Source organism: Ictalurus furcatus, chromosome 20, assembly GCF_023375685.1.
Source record: "Ictalurus furcatus strain D&B chromosome 20, Billie_1.0, whole genome shotgun sequence".
Classification (NCBI taxonomy): domain Eukaryota; kingdom Metazoa; phylum Chordata; class Actinopteri; order Siluriformes; family Ictaluridae; genus Ictalurus; species Ictalurus furcatus.
The window spans coordinates 23,298,725-23,310,708 of NC_071274.1; the positions used below are offsets into that span (position 1 = coordinate 23,298,725).

At 38.6% G+C, this 11,984-nt stretch overlaps 1 protein-coding gene across 1 annotated transcript; it reads left to right on the forward strand.

Annotated features, from left to right (window-relative positions):
* Window positions 1-958: 958 nt before the first annotated feature.
* amer3 (APC membrane recruitment protein 3) lies at window positions 959-11,165 on the forward strand. Its single transcript, XM_053651336.1, has 3 exons — window positions 959-1,010; window positions 1,981-4,727; window positions 8,696-11,165. Exon 2 carries the CDS (start codon window positions 2,002-2,004, stop codon window positions 4,720-4,722), a length of 2,721 nt encoding a protein of 906 aa, XP_053507311.1. The 5' UTR covers window positions 959-1,010; window positions 1,981-2,001; the 3' UTR covers window positions 4,723-4,727; window positions 8,696-11,165.
* Window positions 11,166-11,984: the final 819 nt, after the last annotated feature.

Genomic DNA, 11,984 nt, shown 5'->3' on the forward strand with positions numbered 1-11,984 from the left:
AAATTCTTAGTTTAAAGCTACGTGCGTGATGTCACTGATGACATCACGAATAGTTATTACTGTTCTAACGTATTATGTGTCGACTCTGTTTGTGTATTGTTGAAGGAAAAAGCTTGTATTGTTTATTCAAATTTTTTTACAAGCTAACATTTCTCCTGCTGTATATATTTTTTTTTTTTCACGGCTTTTAAAGCCTTTCCAAAACTATGTGGAGTGATTTATTCACCAGTCTAAATAAATGTAAATAATTTTGCAATGCTTTGCTTTGCGTTAACATCTGCCAGGACGTCTGATAAGGACCCATCGCATGCATTTTTTTTTTTTTCGTGTTTATTTTGGTGTGCATGGAAAAGTCCACTTCAATTTGATTCTGTATGTCGATGCATTTCATTATGAGACAGGAAGTTAGAGCGACTGTGTTGAAGGGCTTGACTGATTTGCACTACAATCAAGATATGCCACTCCCCTATATATAAATTAATTTTTTTGAAATAGCCCATAGCGTTTAGCTTACCTCACTGCCCCCGTACTTGACAAAAATGTTTATAAAAAAAAATGTAAAGTGAATGAATTCAACCCTTTTTCCTTCTGTTGGAAAACTGAATAAGATGCACGAGTCCGAACGGCCAACGACGCTTTTTCGACCCATGTTTGCTGATTATCATTACAACTTCGGCTAGCTGGTTTTTATAGCGTTGGGGCGGGACACTTCAGCTCATTAGCTTATAGATAACCTTAAGGCGAACATAATCGAATGAAAAGCCACAAAACCTCATTTTTGACTTCATGCGGAAAGACTAGAGCTTTTCTTTCTGTTGCACTGGTGTCCATTAACACTAAGAGCCAGGTACCAAAAAACATCTGTGAAACTCGTGCTTCAGTTGCCACTTTAAATACTGTGTGTAAGATATAATGATGAATACTAAACGCGTTTCTGAACCCTTTGGCTTTCCACATTGCATCCAGTTCCCTGATCCAGGCGCGTGCAGCAGTTCCTGACCGTGTTACAGGTACGGACACACCTATTTAATCCTGTTCTCATTCCTTATTGTGTCTCTGAACCGCCGTGAATGTCGTGTTTATTACAAACCCGCCGTTTTACCAGATCTGAGGTAACGCTATTTTCCCGCCATTTGAGCCAGCTTGACGCGCGAGCGAGTGTCACGCGCCGCCTCAAATTAACGGTCACTGCTGAGGGGATTCATCTCAGCCCGCATACTAGCCTACTACACAGTGCGGATATAACTACTGCTGCGCACTACACTCACACACGGTTATTAGTGCGAAAGTATGCGTTTTTCATTCATATCCGCGGTTTTATGAGGTAACGAGGTGTTTTCGTGAATGAAATTTTGTCAGATTTTGATGTCAAAACACCATTTAGCCGTTAGCACACCTTCGATAGACTCCCTATGTAAATCAGAACAACTAGAGCTGGAACCTGACTGGGAATATTTCTCCCATTTCTTATGAATTATTATTATTATCATTTTTAAATCTCGACCAGAAACCATCTTCTGACATAATGAATGAATTAAATGAGCTTATCAACATAACAGTGATGGCACTTACAGTCAACAGTAGAAAATTTTAAAGTGATAATCTTTTAATTATAAAGATATTACAGCAATATGATTTGTAATTATGTTGTACCTTCGACCTTCCTTCAATATTTTATTTAAAAAATCGCATTTTCCAGCTTTAAAATGAGTACCGGTTTATTTTAATACACAATCGTTTTAATGTAGAAACCTGCGATTAGAATTAAATTGAGATTAATTGTATAAAACCGAGTTGAATAAAATAACTAAATAAATAAGTAAAGAGAGTGAGGACGGTGTTTTGCGTCTTACCATTTATTGTCATTTAGTTATTTATCTTTACATCCGTCGGTCATTACGTCCCGTGTTGGAGTGAGATTCATTATAAATGTACATGGAATAAAAACACTAATTTTAATTTTGTCTTTTCTGTGTGCAGTTATGAATGTGACTTAGCGATATGGAGTTGATGTCTAACCAAAAACAGTCTCAAGGAGACAAAAGCCCTAAAACTGAGACAAGTAGAAGTCAGTGCACTGGAGGACACAGCTCCTCTGCTGGTTCTTCTGTTTACTTAACTCTCACTGAAAACCATCCAAACGTGTCCTCAGAGAGTTCACTGTCTCCACATCCCCTGGACGTACCTTCCCCAGAGATCAGCCCCAGTCTCTCAGATGGCTGGACTCAAGACATTAGTTGTGATTATGTTAAAAAGAGCAGAACTCACGACTGTGTGATGGGAATTACACCAGATAACTCAGTAAGTCCAGAGAACGGTGATCAAGCATGGACACCAGCCACGTGTCATCACTCCAGGCTTGTTAACAGTGCTAGCTTTCCTGGATTTGGTGCAACTCATTGGTTGCTACATGAAAATCAGAATACATCTGCCAGCAACCGGGAAATCATTGATTACCGCAATCTGACACCTCAAGTGCCGTTTGTGCCTTCCATTGCCAAGTCCATTCCAAAGAAAAGGATCTTTCTTAGGAAGCCCAAAAAGGCAATCAAAGACCTTTTCGTCCACAAAAAGCACAATAGCGAGAAAGCGACGTCACCATGTACACCATGCCGTGAATATGGACCAACAACAACAAAAAAAAAGAAATCTTCAAGATGCCGTGAATCCAGGACTTCTCGCAAAATGAGTGATCCACTTTCCGACTCCTCGAGTGAAGGATGCTCTAATGTATGCGAGGACGCTGTGTCACTGAAAAGTTTTGGCTCTCAAGCCGGTTGTGGAGAGATATTTGCAGATGAGGAATACCTTGTCTCTCTTGAAGGGATGCCAAAACTTAAAACAAACAGGGATATCGGCGAAACTCCAAAGCGAAGTCCTGTTGCCTTTCAGGGAGGCTTGGAGCAACTAGCGTCACCTGCTCATCCTGAAGTCTTGGACTTGTTTGGAATGTGGGAGACCATCAATAGGACTGTTCTTTTTAGTCAAAGTTCAAGCCAAGAAACAAATACAAGCTCTACACCAATTTCTATATCACTGTCCTCAAACAAAACGACGTATCCCATTGAGAACGTTACGAGCAAAAATACGACAGAGCAAGAAAATAGTCTGAATCACACAATGACACCAAAAAGTGAGAACCAAGAAAGCACCAGCGATGAAGGTTACTTTGATTGTATTTCTACTGAAGATCACAGTGGGCAATCTCTAACACCAATTTTTTCCAGAAAATTCCCTAGGGACACATACAGTGGAGATGCTCTCTATGAGCTATTTTATGACCCTAGTGAGGCTGAAATGACCCCCATTTTTGATGATGAAATGGATCTACCGAGTACCGTTATTGGCCAGCCAAGTCCAGACCTCCCATTATCCATGTACAGCTTCCATATTGGATCAGAAGAGAACCTGGCACCTCCTCTATCAGTAGACCTCATTAGCCAAGACTTTCTGCAGAGTAACTGGGTAGGGAAGGACTGCTTACTGAAGCTTTGTGATACAGAAATTTCCATGGCTATGGGTATCGTCAACTGGATGAAACATAGGACAATCAAGGTTAACCAGGCAGAGTTGGGAACTCCAGGTATTAGGACTGGCGATAATGGAGATGTATGCCAAGAAGAAAAAGTTCAAACAACGGATCTTGGAAATGCCCCAAATAACGCAGTTCTGAGGACTGCTCATAGTAGAGAGAACATAACTGACCTTAAATTGAGCAGACCATGTCAAGGAGATGTTGGTCATCTCTCGGTGGATACAGTGAAACACCAAGCTGGAGTGGTTACAACACCAGAGAGCCAACCCAGGACCCCAACAAGTCATGTATGCTTCCGGATATTCAATATCAACTCACCATCAACACCCAACAAGGATTTGGAGTCTCCCATAGGACGTTCTCCTGGCTCTGGAACGGGTTCCTTGTTTGTGCTGGCCATAAACAAAGAATCTCTTTGTGAATCTTGCAAGGGGTCCCTGAAATGTGGTGCCAAGGAGTTGCACTTGTGCCATTCGTGTACCTCCTTCATTGAACAAATAAAGACGTCAGAGTTGTGGCCTCATGCCGATCTTTACCAAGCTAAGCTTGCAGGAAGTCCACAAGCATTGCTTCCTTCTCCAAGCAGCAGTTGCGGTATAGCAAGTGACATCAGTATTCTTTCGCTAGTCGAGCAGTGTGCTAATCAGATGTCCTCGTTGAAGCTTAACCAGCGTCAACATCTTTCTGATCGTGAAACGAGAGCCATCACCAATCAAGGCAGTGATAACTATCCGAGGAAAGATCGTACTAGGAAGTACGTCAAGCCCAAGCCCAAGAAGAAAGGCAATGTAACAGGAAAAGTGGGTGACAATACAAATGTTAAAGACGGTTTCAACCATGTTGCATGTAGTCCGTCCCTACTGGAGATGAAGAGGCTTGGCCTTGTCACAACCAACGGATCAGACAATTTAGTTCTGGAAACATACAAGAGTCCTTGCTACCTACAAACTAATCCGATCAAGGACACTGACGTATCTCAAGCTTCAAGGCCGACTTCCCTTCCTCTCACAAGTGCTACCTCCTCTCGGTTCTCTAAAAAAGAGCAGCGCAATGCCATCAAGGTCAAAGAAAAAACGTGCGAAAGATTGCGACGAGACCGGAAACCAGCGGTGACCGGGGATGGTTCATCAGACAGTGTCACCTCAGAGGACAAGAAGATGGAACGAAGGTGCAGGATGAAGAAATAAAGCAGGTGCTATGTTGTCCACTTACAGTTATGACAGTGTTTTTCAATCTAGTCTTCAGGAACCGCACATATAGTTCACATTTCACACCTGAACCAGTTTTTTAGGGTTCTTGATAAGAAAGCAAAGATGAGGACTATTGGGAGTCCCAGAAGATTTGACCTTTCAAACAGTAACCCAGCACCTTATCCTCTGAGCCACCACTGTCCAGCTAGGCAAGGCCAGGTAAGGACAGGCAAGGACAGGTAAGGCTAGGAAAGGCCAGGTAAGGCTAGGCAAGGCCAGGTAAGGCTAGGCCAGGTAAGGCTAGGCAAGGACCACTTTGTGTGTTGATGTTATTGTAAAATACTAAATGAGTTATGGAGCAGAGTTACTATTATCAGCCCAGAGTTAAATAGTTTCCTATAACAACATGCCCCAAGATTTATTCCTCTTAAATACCACAGCAATTTATCAACTATTACAATGTCATACTTTTATCACTTTGTAGTTACATTCATTCTTGAGGAATATCCGCAAAACAGTTAGTTCCTGGATCAACTATAAACACTGGGTTCTCAGGTTTTCTTCCACTTCCGGAAAACATGCCGGCACTTTACACCACACGTGTTCCTGTTTTGATTGTGATATTATTAATTATATAGAGAAGGAGTCTGGGAAGGGCTGGAGTAGCTGCAGCTTTTCATTACAGCCAAATTGGACTCGCACTTAATAGCTGATTGGAGACCAAGATTATTAAACTGATTAAAAAAGTGGACTCAGGTGTGACTCCTGCGTGGTTGGGATGAAAGCACACAGACGATCCGGTGCTTTCTGGATAAGACTGAAGACCCAGAGGAGTAGTGTAACTTGCACCAGGATACATGATGAGTTCCTCACGGCTCCAGGGAACGAAGTGTCCTTGTCCTTTGTCCTTCTGTCACATTATCCATCACTGAACCGTACCGAGAGGAACATAGCAGCATTAATATACTTAGCAAAGGGTTTATTTAAACATCCCCACACTGTTATTTCTCCGTCTAAGTGCTGATCAGTATAAACATAGCTCAGGTCCGATGTCAGGAGTGGAAATAAGAGACGGAGGAAACGAGACGCCACTAACATCAGCTTTCTGGGCCAGATTTACACACACCAGGAAGTTCAGTGATCACAAAACCTGTAAAAGATCAAGTGTTAATGTTGTGCTTACACCAGTTACAACAAGGGAAGTGTGTGTGTGTGTGAGAGAGATTTAGAAGAATAATAATACACTTGTTTTGGCGCTGAATCTGTAATTAGGACATCAGGAGACTCGACTTGTCTATTATTAGTGTTTCCATTTGTGCCGCTGAACGAGAAGAGAACTGATAAAAAGATTCACAGTTTTCTGACCACACTGTAACACTCCTGATCAAAAATAAATCTAAATTCATAAAAAAGTCAGTAGGAACCCTCAGTAGAGAACTGTTTTCAGAGTTTAGATATCAATATTTTTTTAAATTCACGCTTTTCTTGATTTACAATATATACAAAAAATTCTTTCTCAGTTTACAATATTATCGCAGTTTTGTCGCAGAAAGTTAAACTGCTAAAAACATATCCGTCGGTCAGTGATGCTTGTTTAACGTTTAATTTTTTTAAAAAATGATTCTGTTGTGCATGTCTCACAATATCGATATTTATGCACATCGAATAGTGCAGTATTTCCAAAAATTCTGTAAAGTTGATTCGTGACGGTCTGTTATTAAAAGCGCTAAATAAATAAATACAGTTAAAGCTGAATTGAATATATTTATATTCACTTTGATTGCTAGGCTTAAAAAGGCGTACTTTATTTTTTTAATAATAAATTCAGTATTTGCTGTTTAGCGTTTGTCCTTTGATGGTAAAAATAGTTAAACATTTTTACACCCCTTTTCTAATAAAGATTAAGTATTGACTATTAATCTTAACGATATATATATATATATATATTATGTTGCGTTTCCAGATCATATTTATTGTCTGTAATACGGTTAAAGTATTTTAATGACCTCTGATGGGTCAGGTCATTAATAATTGATAACAGATCAGTGGAAATGCTAAAGCTAAGTGCAAGTGAAGTCGCATGCGTGTTAATAATTCAGTGAGGACGTCTGGGGCTGAAGAAAAATAGAGCGTTCTTCATTTCTTCTCGTTTGGGTTTTTTTTTGGATTTCATGATTGATAATAATGCAAAAAAAAAAATTTCTTGTGCTAACTTTAGGTTTTGACATCATCATGTGAAATAAACCATCATCCAATCATGTATCGTCTAATCTAATCTCTGATTGGTGATAGGCTCGTGACTTTTGTTACTTGCTAAAAGAGTAAAGTTCTCAACTTCATCGTCCTCGTAGATGTTTACGTTTTGTAATGTAAGCAAACAAACAAGCAAACAAACAAACAAACAAAACCCCCAAACGATTAGTTTGTTATTGGTCGGACGTTTCTCTGATGCACAGCCTGCAGGTTTAAAATAACGCAACATCTCTCAGTCCTCATTGGACGAGCTCTCGCTGTGGAATTGCTGTTGCTATGGTTACCACATCTGTGGTCTTCTGTGCTTTTTCTAGGGGAAGCGCAGAGAGATTTATCTCCTGCCATGTAAAAGGACAAGTTTTCCTGCATTTTAAATAGATTTATTAATCACGGTGATCCGTCAGGCCTACCGCCAGCTACCGGTAATTTATCATTCGGTTACATTTAAAATCTCAGAAATTTTCAGCATGTGGGACTCTACATTACGTCATGTAGTGTCCTGGGGAACAAAACTGAACCTCTTCAACCTAAATTACGTGTCTGTAACTACTGCATGACACGGACATGAAGTAAAACATGTACTAAACATCAAAACTTGTTATTTAAAGCATGATTAAATTATAATTTCAGTTATTTCATACCGTATATTAACATCTTTACTTCTTTGTGGTATTATTTTACTAAGACAGTTTGACCAGGTTTTTTTTAATTCAGTAAGGTTTCAGGAGCAGCTTTCTGCCACTAGATGGCACTACAGGTATTCACATTGAAATTTACCACATGACTAGCAAACAGAGGCGTGTGTGTTAATCATTTATTCTAATCAGAGTGTTTAGAGATGATGTTCTGTTTGTTTTAAGCTTGGAGAAATAAAATGGAGTTTATTAGAATGTACAGAATAAATGTTAGAGCGGTATCGGTGTAAAGTCTTAAAAGACGACGGGGGGTGAGGGTATAGAACATGCCCTACGTAGTGCACACTACAGAGCACACTACAGCAGGGTTAATGAGTTAACGAGTTAATGAGCAGATGTGCAGAGTGAGAGACTGAGCCTCATTCAGAGCAAGGAGAAAGACTTAGACTGTTTTATCTGGCACATAAAGTCCACTGAGGACTGATCCTAACGGCTACGAGCACAATGTGCAGAGTGTGTGTGTGTGTGTGTGTGGTGTTGCTGAGGAGATTCGAGAAAACGTCCAAAAGTTTGTACACACCAGATAAATCAGTTCAGGTTCCTCATATCAAATACACTCTTAGAAATAAAGGGTTCTTGAATGTACTGTATATTAAAGCACTGTTAGCATTGTCTTTGGGAAGATAACAATGCGCAGAACCTTTGAAGAGAACCCAAGAGGTTCTAGATCTGAGTGTAGAAGAGCGTAGCTTTGAATTGTTCTGGTAACTGGATCAATCCGTGCTCCATCATCTTAATGTCTGATGGATCCGGAGTCTAAGTGGGAATCGTTTTCAGATGGAACGTCCATCCATCCATCAGAAGGCACCACACACACACACACACACACACACACACACCCCAATTCCCCTGCTGGCATGGAGGAAACCAGAGTGGCCACAGAATACCCATAATGCACTGCAAGGTTTGATTTGGTTCGTCTTAGTTTCGTGTCCGAGTCATTTCTCACCTGTTGTGTTTATAGTTACTTTATTGTTATTTATTGCGTAAACACACATTATTAATGTTTTTTCTCTCCACAGGTTCTCCACAGACCTCACGGTCACAGCGAGGTTTTATCGGGCAGCTAATATTTTCACCAGCTGCCAAAATTAACATCGTTAATGAACAAGTGTGTAAATTAACAATCCATCTCTGTTCTTCTGTTGAGTGTTTAATATTTCCTTTTTCTTTTGACGTCATGAACAAATATTTTTCTTCTCATTCTCTTTTTTATTTTTTTAATTTAATATAGACGTTTGATTGACCGATATAAAGATTCAAGATTTTTCTTTGTCACGTACTCTAACGTGCAGTGAAATGAAAACATGGCCTACGCCTCCTTATATATAACTTCATATATATAATACATCTCTTTATATATCACCGAGCAACATTGGTTGAGATTTTTTTTTAAACATTCCCAGCTATAGAAGTCCTAAAGGTTCTGTGTGGAACCGTAACACGGCGTGTTAGAAAGCGTTCCGACCCAGAACCCTGCGAGGACGGAGAACCTGTTAGTAAGAGTGTGTAGAGTCTCACAGCTGTGTGTGGAGGAGCGGGGAGTGTGTTCGCATCAGAGTCTTAGTGTTTAAAACCCGTTAAAGTAGATCATTAATGTGTGTTAATGTAAATACACAAGTGAAGATATAACCATGAATAACAACATAGAATGAGTTTTATATATATATATATATATATATATAATTTAGACAAACCCCCCCCCCCATGTAAATTTTTATCTTAGTAAAGTACACGGCAAAAATTTACCTTTCTTTCATTTCTCATTTATTATTTAATTTATAACTCCTTGGATTGGACTGCACTGTGGATTTATTCATTTTTATTTATTCTTCTTTTTTCCTTATTTATTTATTTATTTATTTATTTATTTATTTATTTATTAATTTGCTTATTTATTTGTTTGCATATTTTTTTCCCCAACATTTACTACCTATTTATTATTAAATATATTATTTATTTTTAAATACTATATGCTGTATATACACACACTATAGCGATACTATACCACAATACATTTGTCCTTCTTTTTTATTTACATTTTATATTAGTATGTTGTGGGTTTTTTTTCTTTGTACAACCTTCAGATTTGTTACTTCTTTACTTTTTAACATTTGTTTACTATTATCTAATGTGTGTACATTATATATCCCACCCTTATTTATTTTTTCCCCCTTCTTTTTATTTCATTTTTTCCGTTCTTCTTATTTGTTTCATTGTTTTTCTCCCTTTTTTAAACTAGAATTATTGATTTATTTATGACGAAATATTTTGATCATTTTGTATTTTAGTGTGATCTGAAAAAAAGACTTAGTTATTATTAGTGTACTTGAATGAGGAACTTTATTTCACTGAGAAAGTGTGTGTGTGTGTGTGTGTGTGTGTCCAACGTGATCTGAATGTAGTAGCCGCTTTTACAACAACCTCATTCACACACACACACAAAGCGAGCAGGTGTGTGTATTCAGTAAAGACGTGGCCTGCAGTCTAAATGTAATGAATGTAATGAGATTAATAAGGGTGTGGAGTTAAAATGCTGCTTTGTATTTAGTTTGAAACAAATATTTGTCATTTTTATCTGAAATGATTCGCATACATTTTTTCTTTTGCAACATTCTCATTGACTTCTCAATCTTCCCCTTGGTTTAAGCCTTAAAATAAATCACCTGACTGAACTGTATTGTTGATTATATAATTAGCATGTTAGCTTGTTAGCAACACATTCAGAACTTAGTGTGTGTTCCCTCTGCGTTGTTCTTGCGTTGGAGTGATGAGAACCCGATTAGAGCACGTTAAAGAACGACAGTGTTATAACACATTTCTCATTACGGTGTACGAAAAGGGACATAACTGATCTGAATGACTAGGAGAAGGGAGAAAAATAATACCTTTGTAAATAATAAACAGTATAAATCAGATTTTTTTTGTTATGTAAAGCAGTTACTGTATCACACAGGGTGAACGATAACTAAATCACTAAACGGTCATGTTGCACATTTTAAACAGCAATAACACGTGAACACACACGAACGTGAAGGTGAAATTAGCGTAGGTGTTTATAGACTGATGTTAAGAATAAAACGCTTTGATAAAGGAAGAGTGTTTTTGGGAAAAAGCCTTTAATGTGGCCGTGAATCTGCTCGTGTTTCTCGTGGATGTGTTTTAATGGTGTCATTTCTCAGGTGAATCGGTGAAATGAATCAAATCAGTGAACGAATCAGTAAACGAATCATCGCATGCGAGACGATCCTGTAGAGCACTAACGATACCAGATAGGTTTATAGATGATAAATATATCCTGTAATAAACATGTTGCATGATGTGGTTTTTAGGTGCTATAAAATCATTAGGATAGAAAATGTATATTATTTTACTGGAAATTATTATTATTATTATTATTATTATTATTATTATTATTGTGCAATATCTCTGCCATGTTTCAGTGTCAGTGATGCAAAATCAAAAGGGTGATTAATAAACTTATCAACATGTGAATATATTAAATGTGTCTGTGTGTTTTATAATCATGCTAAATTGCCTCAGGTGTGAATAAGTGTGTGTGTGTGTGTGTGTGTGTTCGTGTATGAATGAGTGTACCAATAACAATGGTTCTTATTCTAATAATAATAATAATAATAATAGTTCATTAATATTAATTGAGTGACTAATACGTTTCACACACCAGCAGTTCCAGAAAGAAATGTGGAAATTAGATAAAACAGTGACAGGATCATTGAATCAGTGAGTTGAACTTGAGAATAAAATCGGTTCGATTCGTGAATGAATCATTCAGACTAGTTTTATCAACGGGATTCTCCAATTCATTGAAAAGAACCGACTCAAACAAACGACTCACTCACTCGGGACAATTAAAACAGATTTATAATAATCCGTGATCGTCTGAAAGAGATACATACATGCACTCGACTCGGAGTGTGTGTGTGTGAGTGAGAGAGAGAGACAGTGTGTGTGTGTGTGTGTGTGTGTCTGTGAGAGAGCGCGAGTGTGTGTGTGTGTGTGTGAGTGAGAGAGAGAGAGAGAGAGAGAGTGTGTGTGTGTGTGTGTGAGAGAGAGTGTGTGTGTGTGAGAGAGCGAGAGTGTGTGTGTGTGTGTGTGTGTGTGAGTGAGAGAGAGTGTGTGTGTGTGAGAGAGAGAGAGAGTGTGTGTGTGTGTGTGTGTGTGAGTGAGAGAGAGTGTGTGTGTGTGTGAGAGAGAGTGTGTGTGTGTGTGTGTGTGTGAGAGAGAGAGAGAGAGAGAGAGAGAGAGTGTGTGTGTGTGTGTGTGTGAGAGAGAGAGAGAGAGAGTGTGTAA